General features: G+C 50.6%; 1 protein-coding gene across 1 annotated transcript in view; it reads left to right on the top strand.

Moving 5' to 3' along the window:
• Window positions 1-3,450: 3,450 nt before the first annotated feature.
• The window catches only part of LOC131920872 (tensin-1-like), a 75,697-nt gene continuing 60,665 nt past the window's right edge, over window positions 3,451-18,482 (top strand). Inside the window, exon 1 of the mRNA XM_059275336.1 lies at window positions 3,451-3,636. Within this exon, the coding sequence (XP_059131319.1) occupies window positions 3,451-3,636 (186 nt within the window). The remainder of the gene's footprint in view (window positions 3,637-18,482) is intronic.

Here is an 18,482-nt window from a genome sequence, read left to right on the forward strand (position 1 = left end):
CAGGCTGTAGTTTTTTCATTGTTGCATGAAATCTAATAGGTCTTAATAGTGAAAACCTGGAGCCAGATATTGGGGTAAATGCTGAAAGATCAGAGAGACAAAGGAACAAGCCACTAGAGAAACTTCTCACCACTACCGAGTCCTGAGGCTGAATGGAAAAGTTAGGAAAGATCCTAACTCCGTGAATCCTCTGACTGAAAGCCTATGAGTCTTCAGCTGAAAAAGTTTGAGTTCCTGTCTCCTCATGCCTTATATACTTTTCTCCACCCAGCCATATCACTTCCTTCCTAGTGCTGGGATTAAAGGCATGTGTGCTTCCCAAATACTGGTAGCAAAGGCATGAGATCTTAAGTGCTGGGATTAAAGGTGTGTGATTCCCAAGTACTATGATTAAAGGTGTGTACCACCATTGCCTGGCTCTGTTTCTCTCCTAGACTGAATTAACCTCATATAGTCCAGGGTGGCTTTGAACTCACAGAGATCCAGACGGATTTCTGCCTCCTGAGTGCTAGGATTAAAGGTGTGTGCCACCACTGCCTGGCCTCTATGTTTAATCTAGTGGCTTGTTCTGTCCTCTGATCCTCAGGCAAGCTTTATTTGATACACAATATATCACCACATATTTCACATCTGTAAAAAATGGCTCTTGAAAGGCAGAGGCAAGAGGATTATGAGTTTGAGAACAGTATGGGCTACACTGTAAGGTCCTGTTTAAAAAAAAAATCTAAATAAATAATAAACAAAAGTGAGATGACCCTGCTTGGGGCTGGCCAGTGTGAAGCTTGTGCTGTAGTTGTGGGTGAGGATCTGCACGTTTGGAAAGACAGAAGGAAGGAAGAGAAGAAAGGATGAGTGTTCTGTGAACTTCTTAGAGGATACCACATCTTAAGGCAGAACACTGGCGTGTGTTCACACTCAAACCCTGATTGCCTCACAGCACTGCGGGCAGTGCAGATGCCTCTTGTCTGTTTCCTGTTGCCATTCAGTAGGTCTTCGGTAAACATTCATTTTCAGTGAAAAGGGGAAGCAATAAGGAAAATATCTAAGTCATCAATCGAAGGATACAAATTATCAGGCTTTCATCACTGTGAGGACAGTCCTCATAGCAGAGACAAAATTACTAAGAAGATTGCAGACTCCAGTTGGGAAGTCAAGGAGGTTGCAGAGGGGGGCTGAGAATGGAAGGAATACCACAGTGGTTCCAGCTTTACCAGCCCTCTCCCCTGCTGGGGGAACTGGCAGGGAGGGGCCAGACTTTTCTTTAGAAGTTGGTTTGACATTTTTGTTTTCAAATCTGAGATATTTTTGGAGGGCTGAGCATGGGAAAATACACACGATCCCTTTTGCTGATAATTGCTCTTGTTTTTTTTTTTTTTTTTTCTAAGATTTTGAAAATTCAAAGTCATGACACATGAAGCAGGAAGGCCCCATGGTGCTTAGCTCTGGATAGGCCGGGCCCAGGCTATGCATCCTGAGGTTCCTTTATTCAATCTGTAGACAAGATGCAGGAATTAGGGAGCTGCAGACAGCCTGGCCAGCCTGATGTGGAGTACTCAGGGATACCATGGTCCAGCTTCTCTTTACAATTTTTTTTTAAACACTAGTATTGAACGTAACAATGGACATTACATGCACTGGCTCCCACGTCACTGTTCCAGAAACAAGGGTCTAGTTAGGGTACCCACCCTCCCACTGGAACTACCCCAGCAGTGAGGGGCAGGGACAGGGGCAGGGACTATTTTATCTTGGATAAGGGTAACAGTAGGGAGAGCTTAGGAAAGACTCCTGCCAGAGGGATGGAGAACCCCAGGCTTGCCGGGGGTCTTCCTCATTCTGAGCTATCACACACCCTTTCAGCATTAGTCCTTATCAGGAGTGGTCTTAACACCTTGTGGAGTTAATTCATGGAGTCCTTCAGGCAGCAGGGCTCAGGCAAGGCAACCCAATGACTCATACATAGGAGGGATAGAGTGAGTATGCCGCTGGTAAAAGCCTGAGAGCATAGCACAGAATCTGCAGAGTCTGGGGGTCCTTACCTTATAATGCTTTGATCCCTATCAGTTGGTTTACCTTTGTCAAGGTAGGTAGGATTTCGGGGTGTTTCCTTACCAGTTCAAAGGGCAAAGTAACAGTCCCTGCCTCACCCCCATGTGTGGCAGAATGAATGTGACCACTGCCCTATCCCCCTCTAAAGGCTCATTTCCAAGCACTCTGTGCCTCGTCCATGACCTCTTGGACTCCTAGAGGCAGGGAAATACCTGCTTCATTCCTCAGGGCCGGTGGCTCAGTCTCCAGGAAGCTTTTGCCTCAGGGAACTAGTGACCAGACCCTTCTCCCAATGTTGCTATTTCCCAGAGCTTCAGGGGTAGGCATAGCCTTCCCAAACCATGAAGGTCTCATACCTCTTTGCCTGCTGGAGGGTAAACAGTGTGGCCCAGGCTCCAGATTCTCAATGATGAAACGGGGTTGGGGTTTGGCAGGCTGGCTTTGGATCCAGGGCTTCAATGTTTCTGAAGGCTGCACTGAAAACAGAATTAATTACCAGGTGTAATTTTCCCTGCTCTGCTTTTCCACCATTCCTGACATGCCTGGTTTTCCTTGAAGGCACAATTGGGCAAGAAGGACAGTTCTTGCTACCTTGGCATCAGGCAGTGTCTTTAGCTGGCCCAGGTAGGACTCTCAGAGAGTTGCTGTGCCAGGGAGATACAATTTTTGCCCTCTTTTGTAAGGCTACCCTGAGCGTGTTCCCGGAACAGTACCAGAGATATCAAGAGCTACTGGTATCCACTTAAAACTGATGAAAATTCCTTTGTGAACTCCAGGGAGAGGTAATGCATTTCTCATTCTGTGTAAGTTTTAGAGAGACTGTAAAATAACATGTCCCTTCCCTATAGTTCACAATGAGAAAACTGGGACAGAGGCCCAGCCATCTGAATCTTAGGGATGGATAGGGACAGTCTGTTGGTATGCCCTCATCTGAGAAAGGCTGTTCAGGGGATCTTCTGTGTTTCTGGCTTGCCTCAACCTTGCTCTCTCCTGCTAGGTTTGCTTTAAAAGTCAAGCGACTTCTAGTCAGCCCCTGCCTCCGCCCCCGGGTGAATTTAGGTCCTTTCAGGGGCTGTTGAAGCATCCCGAGCTGCCCTGTAAAGACTGCTGCTCTACATAAGCGTAGGCCCCGCTAGGTAATAAGCCACAGGAGGGTACTGTAGGTCTTTTTCCCGGCAGGCATAACACTTAGGCACACTGAATGAAAGAATAAACTGGTTTTGCAGGAATGGGACTCGAACCTCCCTCTCCAGGTGCACTTGGAACTGATGAGCCTCTAGAATACTGGAGCCCCCGAGGTGCTTAGGGAGGCCAGTGAGGTGGGAGGGTGTTTTAAAAGCTCATCCTGTTCTGGAACCCTGCGGGGGGATACAGTCCCTGGAAGCGCAGGACATTGTTAGGGTGATGAGACCAGGTGACCGGCAGGGCCCCGGTGAGCGGGCGGTCCGTGGCGATTGCCCGAGCCGCCTCGAGGGGGCCCTGCGGCGGACGCGGGCCGCCAGCCAGGAGGACAGGCCCGCCCGCGAGCAGCTCGGAGCCCAGCCTCGCTTCGGCCATCGCCCCGCCGGACCGCGCTGCGGGTTCGCCCAGGTACCCGGGCCGGGAGCGGGGCAGGGGCGGCCACGCGCCGCCACACTCTTTGTTTGGGGCCCTGCTTGGGTTTCAGAGCCTGGGAGTGGGGGGGTCTTAGAGCTGGGACGCAGACAAGCAGGCACCAGATCTGGGCACGGAGACAGTTGAGGGTGCGGGGACAGGGCGCGGGGGGCACCCGGGAAGGGCATTCGGGACCCAGGACTGGGGATGGCCACGGGATCTGCGGCGATCCGGGGACTGGGGCTCAGCCAAGTCCCCGGGAAAGGACGCGGCGCGGTCCGGCTTGCCAGAGCTGAGCAGGGCTTGGGACGCGGCTGGGGCGCGGGCCGGTAGGGTCCGGGCCGCGGCGCCGGGCGCCGTGCTAGGCGGGCGGGGGCGGAGCAGCTCTATCACCACTACGGCCCAGCGGACTTTGCTCCCTGAGACAGTTAGGGACGGGGCGACGGAGAGCCGCTTGGGGCTGCGAAGGGATATCTCAGGACTTTACTCCCGCCCTTTCCAGGCAAGTGCCCTGTGCGCCTCTTTTGCTTTCCTTTCGGTTGCTTGGGAGGCAGGGGTCCCATCGCGCCTTTTCCCACCCACTGGCGTCCGGGTGCAGGCGCAGGCCTGGGGGCCACCTGTGGCACGTGCCTCCTAGCATGCGGGCGCTGTAGCTGACAAGTAAGAGGGAGGGTCCCGGGTCCCAGGGTCTCTGTACAGTGCTGTATTCTGCCCCAGAGGACGTTCGTTTGAACTGACTTGAGAATCCATGCTGCGGGAAGAGACCCTGAGCTCCTTCCTTCCCCCATGGCATTCTGGCCGGTGCCAGCAGGTGATCCGGACTCTAGCGTGACTGAACACAAAAAGTTCCCTCTGGGGCGTGAGGCCGTCGGACCGAACTGTCGAGGGTGATCACAACTGATTAGGACGCCCCAGGCTCCATCACAGCCCACTCCAACTTTTGTTTTCTGAGATGTACTTCCCGCCCCAAATGGAACTTTAAAGACACGCTCCAAACTAGGAATACAGAAGTCACTGTCTTAATACTGTATAGCTCGTTTGACATTTTGGTACATTTCCTTGAGGCTTTGGTCAGTTCGTATTCATTCTTTTTAAAAAGTGTTTTTAGTTCTTTGCCTTTCAAATGAGATTTGAGTGTCCTTGTGAGTCTGGTGCCTCCCTCTTTGGGGCCTATGAGGTTATATTTGCAAATCAATCAACAAGTATTAAGAAAGGCTTTTCTGTGCTGAGACCTTGAGGGCTGGGAAGGGGGTGGGGTCGGCTGCAGCTGGAGGAGGCTAGGCCAGGAGTTGGAGTGAGGGTATTACAGAGTGTCTATGTGTGTGTGTTTGTGTGTGTGTGTGTGTGTGTGTGTGTGTGTGTGTGCAAGGAGGTGCATTTGCTGGGTCCTGGGGAGCTAACTGGGGTAATTGGCAAGAAGCCATACCTCAGACAAAGTCATGGTGACCCCCCAGAGTGATAGAAGGGTCATAAAAACTGAGGGCTGAAGTGTACAAAACTCTTTGCATGAAAATTCATTTTATTTCACCCAAGTGACTCTTGGAAAAAAGACGGAAGTGGGAGTATCACACCATTTTGCAGATGGGCAAAGAAATGCCAAGTGTCCTGCTCATGATGTTGAAATGTGGTGGGGTGGCTGGGATTATGGGAGAACGCGCCTGGGCTCTGCGCCTGGCCTCTGTGCTCCCCCTCCTGCAGGTGGGCTGCCACTGCTCCTCTGTCAAATGGATTTGAACTTGTTCAGAGAGTGCTTCCTCCACTGAGGCCAGCTCCTCCACTGAGGCTGCTAAAGCTATTGGGCGGCAGCTGAGTTATTTCTCTACAAACCATAACCACTAAGAAGATAGAAAAGTAGTTGCTTCAGGGAGTGTCATGCTTCTGAATGCAAATTGATTAGCTTTTTACAAAGTGTCTCTCTGGCCTGTTGTGCTTTGAAATTGAGTTACTTGCAAGTGTTGACTCCGTAGGTAAAGTTCACAAGGTCAAAATATGTTACTATGCTACAGGAGATGCTAAAGGAGTTGTTGCATGTGCCGTAGCTATAACCTGGGAAGGAGGCCATAACAAAAGAAGATGGAGTGGAAGGTACCAAAGGAGGCAGATATTTGAGCCTCTGTCTGGCAGTCGTGGCTTCTGTCTGCCCAGGACACAAGAAGAGGAAAATTACAAGTAAATTTCAAAAGCCCTGGAGCTACTAGTGGTCTGTCTGCTGGCGACCTGCCCCTGGCTTTGCAGTTTCTTGCTTAGAATCAGTCTACTGTAAGCGAAGGATATGTGCAAGGGAAGCCTGTGCTGACCTTGTGTTTGAACTTGGACATGGGGAGGGCTGGATGCTACTAGCAAAAGCTCTTGGTTTTTCTTTTTGCAAACAGAATGCTCTTTACAGGACCAGGCCACCAACCAGGTGGTCAGAGGCATTGCCCACTGAGTGCCTCAGCTGCATCCTTGCCAAGGACTCCACACTAGGGCTCCGATAGACGGCTTACCGTACGTTCTCTTGTTTTGCGGCTGGGTGGAGTCTGGTGGGTTTGGATGGACCTGTTGGGTTGAGGCAAAAGTTCTTTAAAACGTGCACTGACCCTGGCCCTCCTTCTTATAGGACCCTCAAAAGCAACGGGGAACAGGTGGGTCTTCAGCTCACCTAGAAAAGAAACCTGCTAACAGTGACCTAGTGACATAGAGTGAGCCTCATCTACTCAGAGTCCTCTGCTGCCATTTCTCCTTGTCTAGAATAAGGGGATTAGGTTAGCTGCTTTTAAGTGGGTATTTGGTAAACTGATAGCCACCCTTCGCTTCTCAGAGTATAGAGAGTATTATCAGCCAGAGTGCAGTTACTTCTAATGCATATAGTGAAGCAGATATATCCTCATTGGAGTCTCCATGTGGGAGTAGTGTTTAAATTCCTTGCTGTAGGTGAGAAGTATGAACTTCATTTCCAAACCCCCAAGAACGGGGTGTATCTTTTGGTGGAGCACTTGTGTAGCCTGTGAGAGCTTGGGTTCAATCGCCAGGACTACAGTAGAAATTAAATAAGTACATCCCAAGACAAGATGCACACATCCATTCTCTTAGAGTGAGCACAAGTTGGGGATCGTATTTTGTCATACCTGCCCCTGTGTTCCATGCATGTATAGTTTGCTGAGTGCGGCTTAGGGACGGGGACATTGATTCTCTTGATTCCTGTTTCTTGTAAAAGTAGAAGGCACACATTCCCAAGTTTCTTGGAACTTTCTTTTGAAGTTTTTGCATCACAAGTGTTTTGGGCATGTTTGCTGTTGTGGTGAGGGACATGTGCTGACCTCAGACTCCCCGGGGTGGTCCTCAGAAGACTTTGTTTCAGGTCTTCCTGCGGCACAGACTGTTGTATGGCTCACTGCGTTCTCAGAGAATGTCCAAGGCACCTATTTTGTTTATATTTATTTTTTGAGGTGGGATCTTGCTACATAGCTCAAGTAGCCTTGGATTTCTCGATGATTCTGCTGCCTTGGCCTCCCAAAGAGCTGGAATTACAGACATGAAGTACCATTCCTGGTTCTGGTTCCTCTGTTGTACCTGTCCCCAGCATAGCCATGTTTAGGGTTCCTCATGTGGTAGCACAGATGCCCAGTGGGGACTGCCTTTACCACACACGAGGAAGCCAGTGAAGAAAGAGGAATCAATGATTGGGGCCATCTTGCTTAGGAGATGAAAGATAGCACAAGTTAATAGGCCTCAGGATTCGCTAGTGTGTCAGGAAGGGGCGCATTTTTTTTTAACTTTTTACATTTATTTATTTTCTTACTTATTCTGTATGAGGGGTGTGTGTGTGTGTGTGTGTGTGTGTGTGTGTGTGTATGTGTGTGTGAGCGTGTGCATACCCATGTGTTTTGTGGCTTGTGTGGGAAGGCCAGTGGACAACGTGGTGAAGTCAGTTCTCTTCTTCCACCATGTAGGTTCCAGGGATTGATCTCAGGTCATCAGGCAAACACTCTTACCTCCTGAGCCATCTTGCCGGCCCAAAGTAGCAATTCTTTTTTTTTGTTGTTGTTGTTGTTTTTTCGAGACAGGGTTTCTTGGTGTAGCTTTGCGCCTTTCTGGAACTCACTTTGGAGACCAGGCTGGCCTCGAACTCACAGAGATCCGCCTGCCTCTGCTTCCCGAATGCTGGGATTAAAGGCGTGCGCCACCACCGCCTGGCCAAAGTAGCAATTCTTGAAGATAATTATAATGATCTATAGATTCCTAAAAGATATACTGATCATTTAAAAAGAGAGCAGTAAGCTACCTTTAATGTATTTTGTCTCAAATGGGTAACTTTAGTGAAATATTATGCTGAAAGAGTTAGCCAGTGATCTGGAAAAGTTTCCCCTATGGAGTACCTGTCCAGGATAGTTCAGGATCTTTAGAGGCATCAGCCAACAGATTTTGGACCTTTATCTCTGTGTCCACCCCAACTGGGGTGTACCTCATCCCCCAGTGTTTGTGGCTTATGCTGGGTTCTCCCTCTGCCCACAGTCTGCTTTTCTATGCTGATTTTCTCCATTTTCTGGAAGAGCCGGCAAGTGTTAGTGAGTGTAAGCAATCTGCCCACACCGTGGAATGGTGTGTTCTCCGTGAGTCCAGTGTCTGCAGTTCTTGCTGTGCTGGCTCAGAGGAGGGACTCCCTCAGCCCCTGGGAGGGCTGCCTCACCCTGCTTGAACGGACCAGCCTGGCTCAGCTGCTCATGCCAGAACTCCACTCCCAGCTGCTTCCTCAGACACCAAGGCCAGCTTTTCCTTACATCTTCTCTTCCTTCCTTTCTGCTCTAATTATGGCACATTAAGTTACCGGCTCTTCCTCTTCCTTTTCTCTTTGGAGAGAGATAATCACAGCCACACACCCATCCAGCCTGGCCTTGTTTCTGTTTCAAAGGTATTAGAAGATATCTTTGGAAATTCTGATCACAGCTGCCCAAGGAGGGTCCAGGAAGCTTTAACCTAGGTGCCTGCTAATGACTGACAGGCAAGCCACACTCCATAGACCAGGGGATACTTCCACATAGATGACAGTATTGCCTCCCTAGCAGACTGTGTGATGTGATGCCTCATGTGTAGATTGTATTTATTTACTTATTTTAAAATACCTATTTTATTTTTTTATGTATGAGTGTTTGCCAGCATGTATTTATGTGCACCATGTGCTTGCCACAGCCATGTGGTTGTGAGCCACAGTGTGGGGATTGGAACAGAACTCAGATCCCTTGCAAAAGTGAGTGCCTTAATGACTGAGCCATCTCTCCAGCCCTTGTGTGGAGTTTTTTTTTTTTTTTTTTTTTTTAATGGAACTGTTATGAGAAACAGGGACCAAGTCCCGGTGTTTTTAATGTATCAGAATCCAGTAGTTGGGAGATAAAAAGAAATCACTCTGGAATTGTGGGCAGGGCCCTGTAGGTTGCTTCTCTCTTTACGGGAGAGCCGGGCCTGCTCCAGGCTCACAGGAGCCTGTTATTTCCCGCCAGAGGGTTCAGGAATCCCGGCCCTCCTCATTACTTTAAAGCACAGCTGCAGTTTGCAGCCTCACTGTGGGCCCACAATAAACTGTGCAGGCCCACATCTGGCCTGCCGGCGGGCGGGCGGGCAGCCCTGGGGCCACACTGGGCCATTAGCCAGGGTGTCTGAGCCTGTGCACATTCCTTCCAGAACAAAGGCCTCCCTCGGCCTGGTCCTGGCGTTCCTCTCTACTTTGGTAATCCATCACCTTCCTTAGAGGCTTCCTTACTCACCCACACTGTACTGGCCATTTTGAAAGTCGATCAGAAAAGTGCACAGAGAACTAAACAGATCAGCCTCTGGCACCTCAGAAACCTGAAGTAAAACCCCAGGCTTCAACAGCCGTCTCCTGAAGTCCAGGCACCCCAGGCAGGGCAGGGTCCTGTGTGACTGTGGCTCTTGGTGCTTGCTAGCTTCAGGTCCAATACTCCTTGGGTCCTGCTAAATTCCCTGTGCCCAATGGGTCTGAAAAGCTCCCTGCTTGCTGCTGGAAGGGCTTCCTGGTTTGGGGTGTGTTATCAGATCCCTGTCTGGAAGGGGAGACTGCTTTGCACAGGGAGGTCAGAGTGACAGCTGAGGGAGGCAGGAGTGTCCAGTGTGAGTCCTCCAGAGACACCTGTAGAGTCAGGTGCTCAGCAGTAGAGGAAAGGCGGGCTTTGTGCATGGGTGGGGGCTGGGGGGGCACTCGGGGCCTGGTTGGGAATGTGTTGTCCTGAGTTTTTTTTTTTTTTTTTTTTTTTTTTAGGTTTTTCGAGACAGGGTTTCTCTGTGTAGCGTTGCGCCTTTCCTGGAACTCACTTGATAGCCCAGGCTGGCCTCGAACTCACAGAGATCCGCCTGGCTCTGCCTCCCGAGTGCTGGGATTAAAGGCGTGCGCCACCACCGCCCGGCCTAGTCCTGAGTTTTTTACTCTTGAGGTAATAGCTGTGTTTTTGTCTTCTAGCTGCTTTTTTTTTTCTTTTTCTTTCTTTCTTTCTTTTTTTTGATAAGGTTCTGTAAAACTTGACTTTGGTAAGGTTAGAAAAATGCTAAGGAAGCTGGTTCACTGTCCTCTGTCAGTCAGCTGTCTGTCATTGTGACAACACACCCAAGAACATCTGTGCCAGGGAGGGGGCATTTTATTTTGGATTATGCTGTCACAGAGTTTGGCCCATGGTCAGTTGGCTTCTTTGCTTTTAGGCCTGTGGCCGGGGAGCAGCATCATGATAGGGAGTTCCATTCTGGTAACCTGGAAACAGCCAAAGAGAAAGGGTCCCCAAAGGGTCCCAATATCCCCCCCTTCCAGGACAAACCCCTCATGACCTAACTTCCTCACCTCAGTCCCCTGAAGGTTCTACCCGCTCCTAATAGTGCCACAGTCTGGAGACTGACCCTTTAAAACGTTGGGCCCTTGTAGGGATGCTTAAGATGCAAGTCACAGCAGCTCCGGAGTCTGTTTGTGGGAGCCTTGTTTCCTGTACTTTTTGAATTGACCGAGCTCAGCTCCTTCGATGTGTTCCATTTTATATCCTGCATTGAAAAACACTGTACAGCAGCTTAAGCAGTTTCCAGTCTGAAAATAGCTCCATAAACAGGACTGCTGTTGACTCTCGGCGTGTGTACCGTGGTTAGTGGGGCTTAGCTATTTGTCTGCTGCTCCTGACTGGTGTGTGTCTTTGCACATAGATTTCGGGGCAGATACGAGCTAGCCATGTTCCTGGGAAGCTTTCTAATGGGTTGAGGTAAAAGAACTGTTGTTGTGAGAAACCCCGTGAGATGTAAATGTTAACGTTTTAACCATTAAAAGTGTATAGCTCAGTGCTTCCCAGTTGTGCAACCATCTGCACTGTGGGTCTCCAGAACTCTGCATCTTGCAAAACGACCTTAGCCCGTTTCTCTCCCCTAGTTACTGGCAACTGCCGCTCTTCTTTCTGTCTCCATGTTCTGTGGTCCTCCTGTGAGTGGAACCATCCAGCAATTCTGTGACTAGCTTATTCCCCATAGCATAATGCCTTGAAGGATCATCTGTGTTATAGTGCATTTCTTCAGCTTTCCCTCCTTCCTTCTCTCCCTCCATTCCTTCCTTTTTCAGGCTTAGTAGTACTCCATTGTGGATCCACCCTGTCTTACTGGTCCAGTTGTTAGGTAATGGCACTAAAACTGCTTCCACCTTTGGGTGATGAGAGAGAATGCTACTGTGGACATGGCCTGCTGTCCCTGCTTTTTGTTCTTCTGTTAGACACCCAGAAGCAACCGCCCTGGCCAAACTGCAGCTAAAACACTAAATGACCACAGGCTTCTCAGAGTCTACCCACTGTCCTCAAGCTCTTGGTTGGCATCTGCAGGGTAACCCAGGCCTGCAGGACAAGGATCGGCAGGCTTTTCACCAACCTGCTTTGACAGATTGCGTAAACTTGGTGATTGATGGAATGAGAAAGAGGGAAGCTTGACTTTCATTGAGAGAGAGGAGAGAGACAGAGAGAGGAGAGAGAGACAGAGAGAGGGGAGAGAGACAGAGAGAGAGGAGGGGGGAGGAGAGAGGAGAGAGAGAGGAGAGAGAGGAGAGAGACAGAGAGAGGGGAGAGAGAGACAGAGGGGAGAGGGGGAGAGAGGAGAGAGAGGGGAAGAGAGAGACAGAGAGAGGAGAGAGAGACAGAGAGAGGGGAGAGAGGGGAGAGAGGAGAGAGACAGAGAGAGAGAGAGAGGGGGGAGAGAGACAGAGGGGAGAGGGGGAGAGAGAGGGGAAGAGGAGAGAGGAGAGAGACAGAGAGAGAGAGAGAAAGAGGGGAAAGAGAGGAGAGAGAGACAGAGAGACAGAGAGGGGAGAGAGAGGAGAGAGACAGAGAGACAGAGAGAGGGGAGAGAGGAGAGAGAGAGGAGAGGAAGAGAGGGGGAGAGAAGAGAAGAGGGGGGAGAGAGAGAAGAGGGGAGGGGAGAGAGAGAAGAGGAGGGGGGGAGAGAGAGAAGAGGAGGAGGGGGGGGGAGAGAGAGAGCCCAAACAAGCACCTTCAGGGCTGCTCAGTTTTATTTTCAATTAAAAAGGTCTGACTTTGTTTCAGGAGAATGGTTTTAATTTGGATAAATGGTTCAGTCTGGGAACCACATGCCAGCACTTATGATCTATGAGTGCAATTACACAGGGTTACCTCAGCCGAGATTTGGAGGGAATGAGGCAGAGCCTAGCTTGCTCTGGTTTGGCTCCCTTGCATGGCGCTGGAGGCCCCTGAGTCGCTGGGAGGAGGCAGCTTTTCTGATCTGTATGAGGAGCTCGCTGGGACCACCAGCAAGAGCACAAACATAACACTCTCATGGCTGGTGCTGGTTAATTTTTACCCTCTAAGAATGCATTCACAATTCCAAGTCAGGAGTGTCAACAAATGGACTCCCGTCCCCCTTGGAACACACTGCACCAGAGTTACCGCCACCTTTCCCAGCATGAGCATTGCCATGATTGGTCAGGTTTTGGAAGGAGGAGGGACACTGGACCTCATGTCACCAGCTTCTTCTAGACTCCTGAGGCAGGTGGGAATGTGGGCCCTAGGGAGAGAGGGAGAGAGCTGATCTACACGGGTGGTCAGCTCTGGCTTCTTTCCAAGGAGATGTTGAAGGAGATGAGGCCACACGGGTGCAGGGACATCGAAGATGAAGTCCCCAGGGGCAACCACCTAGAGTAGCCAAGGGAAACTGCAGAAGGCCAAGGAGAATGGGGAAGACTCAGGATGAGGATTCTGTTCATCAGCTAGGGGGGTGAGGTGAGGGGGAGCACAGAGCAGCTCCCCCACAGTGTTTGCAGTAATGGAGCCTGCAAATTTCCACCAGTACCCAACAATCTCGGGGGTAGGGGGATGGTGGGGTGGCGGTGGGACCTTAGAGAAGGTGGTCATGAGGGATCTTCAGGGAGGGGCAGATCCCAGAGTACAGGCTGCAAAGCCAAGACAGGTATCATCCTGCTGGCTTCTGGAAAGCCTGGTTCCTGTCATGTTCCCACAGTAAAGAAAGCAGAAGGGATGGCTGGCACGTGGGAAGAGTGGCAGGCAGGACAGGGTGGACTCTAGTATTTAGGTCCTGGCCCTTTTCCTAAGGAAGGACAGGTAGGGAGGTGTTAGCCAATTGAGAGTTACTATAACAAAACACCCGAGGCAGGTTGTCTTTGTTTGGCAAAGCAGTTTTGGAGCTTGTGTGTCTAATACTCCTTAGGCTCTGGTGAGGGGCTGACGGAGGGTGGCGGCACAATGGTGGGAACACAGTTGGGAGAAGGCTCACGTCTTCAAACAGGAAGCCCGTTTGTGATTCACAGCTATTCTCTGATGGCCCGGGATCCCATGAGACCTACCTTCAAGTTTCCATGTCGTTTTCCCCAGTGAGCTAGCCACCCTCTACTCTGCAGCTGAGAATAACTATGACAACTTCTGATACGCAGACAACTTCGAATATGCCACCTTCTATTGGGCTCTATAGATACATCCTATCTCTAACTACCTCCACACAGAGGATCAAGGTCCTAGCGTGTGACCCTTTTGGGGGACACCCCAAACTGTACCCAAATTACAGTAGCGACCCCTGGCCCTGTGGGTCCACGACGCACCGCTGCACTGCAGTACATAGCCTCATTTCTTCTCCAAAGCACCCCAATTTCCTTGTAGGTTCCTCAGAGACCTTTCTCATTTTCCTCTAGCAAGAGTGTAATTTTAACCAGCTCATAACGATTAAGAAATTGAGCCGATGAGTACCCAGCAACACATTAGAATTATTTGTCTCATTCTTTCAACCCCCCACTTCCCCACCCCCACCTCTATTTTAGTAGGAAAAATGGGTCATGAACATACACGTACTGCTCTTTGGAGGCATTCTGTTAGCAATGATAAAATGGACAGAATGATTGAGGGCGCACGGTTCTCCTCACGCTGTAAGACTCACGCCGCGGCACATCATCGCTGCCCTCCTCCTGTCTTCTTCAGAGGTGCCGTGTTAGAAGCACAGCGCATGTGCAGTCATCGCACTGATGATTTGCCCAAAACTGCCTATCCATCCTAAGTGTGTCCCATACTCCTGCTATCTTTACATGGGTGGCTGAAATGGCTTCACACGATGCTCAGGGTGATGACCAAACTAGCCTGGTCCCTCAACTTCAGGGCTGATTGCTAAGTGGTTCTTGTCCATGCTTCCTCCTGAAAAACCCCAAGTCCTCTTTGGCTACTGCTGGTTGTATAGCTGGGTGCCCTCTAATTTTACAGGGAGCCTGAGCGAAGTCTGTGATGTGGCCCCCTGTGGCTTGTAGTCCTTTCTCCAGGTTCTGCCTTCCTTCCCAGCCTGAACACAGACTAGTTGTCCTGGTTTCTTGGGCTTCCTGGGTGAACTCAGACACCTGTGACCAGCTGTGCTCTGGTGGAGCTGGACATGCGCTGGAGCGTTAGTGCTGACTTTGACTCTGTGGGTGTTTGTGGCTGGGGCTGCTGGTAAACGTCCAGCCGGGGCCTCTCTGAATTCAGCTGCACATCCACTGCCAGCCCAGCCCAGCTCCAGACAGACTGAGCTTCGGTTCCCCGTGCCAGGATGAGCTGGGAGGGTGAGTGGGGCCGAGCTGACAGAGACTTTTGGCTGACTGTGATCTCCATTGTCCCGGGTCCCTTTATCCTCTGGAATTACTGTCTGTCCTTTCCTTGTTTCCGCCTTGCTCTGCCTGTCGTCAGACCCACGTGCCCTGGGAACCTCAGTTCTCTGGTTCCTGTGGTGCCAGATGGTTCTGTGCAAATAAGAGGAGGGCCTCGGCCTGGAGCTGCTGGGGACAAACTGGCCCGGCCTATTTGTTCTGGGGGGTGAGATGGAGCAGGAGAGACTTTGCAGGAGCAAGGTGGCAGACACACCTGCCTCTGTCCTGTGCAGCCAGGTGGTTTTGGGACTGTCCTCATTCAGACTCCTCTGAAAGGATGCTGAAGGCCTGTCAGTAATGAGGGCCTTGCTGAGCGGTTAGGGGTCGTCTGGTTGTGCACCCCAGGGCCTTCCTAAATGAAAGGCGAAGGGCACACCTGTGGCCTTTCTTTCCTCTGATGTGATTTCCTCTTGGGGAGAGCTCGGGGCCCAAAGAGGCCTTTTATAAGAAGGCCAGTGGCCTCATGCCAGTTCCCGCCCCCTGACTGGTCAGGCTGGCTTGGCTGCAAGGCCTTGTCCCCTCCAGGATGGCCTAAGCAGACATGCTGGCTGTCACGAATCTGCATGCTTATGTCCTGAGCCTGAAGTAGCCGTGCCCTCCTTCTAATATACCCTGAGAAGTGGGTGGTAACATGTTTGATCTCTCACTCGTCACTGAAATTTGAACTCCAAGGACAAGAACCAAGGCCATGGGCTCTTTTTTTTTTCAACGTGATAAGAGTTTTGGAAGGAGTTAAGAGATAGCTTTGCGTCCTTGGGCCAGGCATTACCTGACTCAGGGGCTTTGTTTTAGCCTTGTCTGATGCCCACATGCTTGGCGTGAGTGTGTGTGGGATGCCAGTGGTTCTGTGACTAGCTGGGAGCATTCTAGCTTATCTTTGTGAGAAGGGACAGGGTGGGGGCGGGGGTGAGCACAAACTTTCACATTTTCCCAGGGTTTCATTAATGTTTCCAGGGTCATGATTTCTTTCCTGGAGTTTTGCCTTGCCGTGTATATGTCTTTACCATTCAAAAGAGTAATTTGTACTTTTTACAGACTTGGGGAATCTAGCCTGGCGTTACTTTCTTGGAAATAAGCCACGTTTCCAGTTACCGTCTTAGTGAAAGTTGATGGCAAATCCCTGGGTGGAATGCCTGTCAGGCTCCCTGCTGTGAACTGCAGATACAAAGCCAGTACTGAACTATGCTGGTAGCACAAAAGAATTGTTCTTTCTGGATGGGGGGGGGGGCAGTTTCCCTGAGATCCATACAGTAAAATGGCAAGAATTATTTCCTTTGTCTTCATGTCAGAATGAGTTCCAGTCTTAACACAGACCCACCAGTAAATGTGTGACCTCTTGTTTAACATTTAAGGGAAGATTCTGTCCTCCAAAGATGCCAGGCATCCAGGAGAACTGGCTTGTGAATCCGGGGTCTCCCCACACACTTATCCGAGTTCTGTTGAGGCTACCCGAATCATGTTCTTGGATCCTGGATTCAGGACCACACATACCGTGGAATTTTGCAGAGATTTTTGGATCTGTATAATGAAGACACTGGTTCCTGAGAAGTGGGTGAGGTGACAGCGGGTGGTCCTGTCCACATTGTGGCCTACGTGCACCCCCTGTGGTGAGTGGGAGATAGCATGTCCCAGTATCCCCTCCTCGCTTGATCCAGTTGACCTTTATCAGAGGATACAGCCTCTTCAGGGCCACTGTGCCGATCAGCTGGGCAAGGCCTTGACCCAGGGGCAAGCACATGACTGCCATGCTGTCACGTGCTCAGAGCTCCCAGCTTCTGCCTGGGTTTCCATTACACACTGTTCTGTGGCTGCCTGTGCGAAAAACTGTGGATCAGTGGCAGTTGGACCACCTAGAGCTGGTGGGGGTGAATGGCAGACCTGTACCTTGGCGTGGAGGGAGCCACAGACATTATTGTTGAGAGGTCGTGAACCTTCAGATTCATTTGTTTCCGTCTTTGTTCTTGAACTCTCTCCACTCCTTATTCCCTTACGTGGTTGTGCCCCAGACACCTTGAGCCCTCCCTCCTAAACCAGAAGTCCATAGCTGGCCACTGCTACGGGGGTCACATAGTTGCCCACACTTGGACAGACCCAGTAAGAGCTGCCGGGTGCAGCTCTTCTCAGACCCAGGCCTCCTTGGCTGTACTGAGTTCTCCTGAAATCCCTGGTTGCTGGCTGTGGCTCACAGGGCCAGGGCTTGGGTCCCTGTTTCTCCTGCGGCTGATGCCTGCTGCTGATTCACCCACTTGCTGGCTGCCTTCTCTCCCTCGGGGGCCTGAAGGCTTAGGTTTCCTGATAACCGGCCTTTCCCTGTGTTGTGACTTCCGTGATCCATCAAGTTCTCAAAGACTAAGCCAGGGCAGAGAGTAGGAAGCTGCCAGGGATGCTCCAGGGACCGGCCTTGCTGAGGTACCTGTGGCTGTAAACATCAGCAAAGACTCTTACAAGGAGCTTGGAGGCTGCAGAATCACCTGGATGCTCTTTGAGCCGTTCTTACCTTTCGGGACAGGGCAGCGTGGCCCCTAGTTCTGCTAGTAATGCATCCCGCCCCTGCTTCTATGTTCTATGGCCCCACGGCTGCTGAAAAGCTCCATGGGATGATAATTGAGATCTCTGCCGTTTTCATGGTTCCCTTTGAGTGTCCTTGAATGTCCAGAAGCTGACATGGGGCTTGTGATAGATGATGGTAGGAGTGACCTACTACTGCCCTGACTCCCATTGGCTCTGTCTCAGGTCTCTGTCTTCAGCCAGTGGCGTGGCATTTGGACCACAGGGTCAAGTCAAGCCAGTCACCTGTTTTACTGACCAACTGTACAGTGTTGGCCTTCTCACCCATCTTTCTGAGGTAGATACTGAGGGCCTGCCCTGAGCAAGACAGCCAGGGTGTGAGGGCAGGGAATCTTTGGGGATACCACCTTTCCCCAGGGGTCAGGGGAATCTCCCTGTCACAGAAGGGTCATGTGTATCCTGAGGACTGGGGCTTAATGGTCCTCCCATTACCTAATGTGTCAAGGTGGCATCCTGAGGACTGAAGATCAAGGGACACTCCTCCCCCATCATGGTCTCAACACACCAAGCCCTGCTTCCTTCTAACTCACACACTCTGACCAGGTCACTGTCTGCTTGATGCCATGGAGGTGGACATTGCCTGTCCCAGGCGGTGGCTTGGTGCTTTAGCTTTTCCGCTCCTTCTGAGAACTTGCCATTCGCCGCATCTGGATTTAGTGTCAAGCAAAAAGGAGGCTGCAGCGAAGAGCAGACTAGCTTAGTCAATGCTATTCTCGCCCTTTTTTGTTTTTCGTTTTTTGGAAATGTTCATAGTTTTAGAAAACCCCAAAGACTAAGATGTGAACTCTTGTGTACCCTTCATTTTAATTCATTAACTTTTTCTTGATCATTCGACATATTTACTTTATCCCTCTATTTTTTGGCTTGTTTGTTTTGTTTTAAGACAGGCTTGTATGTAGCCCAGGCTAGCTACATGTAACCTGGCAAGCTTAGTGGTTCCAACACCCAAGAATGATGTCAAGAATGATGTCTACCTAAACCTGTTTCTATGCAGAAGGCTAAGAAATGATAGCCTGTCATTGTTACTAGGATCTCTCTCTCTCTCTCTCTCTCTCTCTCTCTCTCTCTCTCTCTCTGTGTGTGTGTGTGTGTGTGTGTGTCACTGTGTTGTCTGGCTGGCCTGGAACTTACCAAGTAG

Source organism: Peromyscus eremicus, chromosome 10 (assembly GCF_949786415.1).
Source record: "Peromyscus eremicus chromosome 10, PerEre_H2_v1, whole genome shotgun sequence".
NCBI classification, from domain to species: Eukaryota; Metazoa; Chordata; class Mammalia; order Rodentia; family Cricetidae; genus Peromyscus; species Peromyscus eremicus.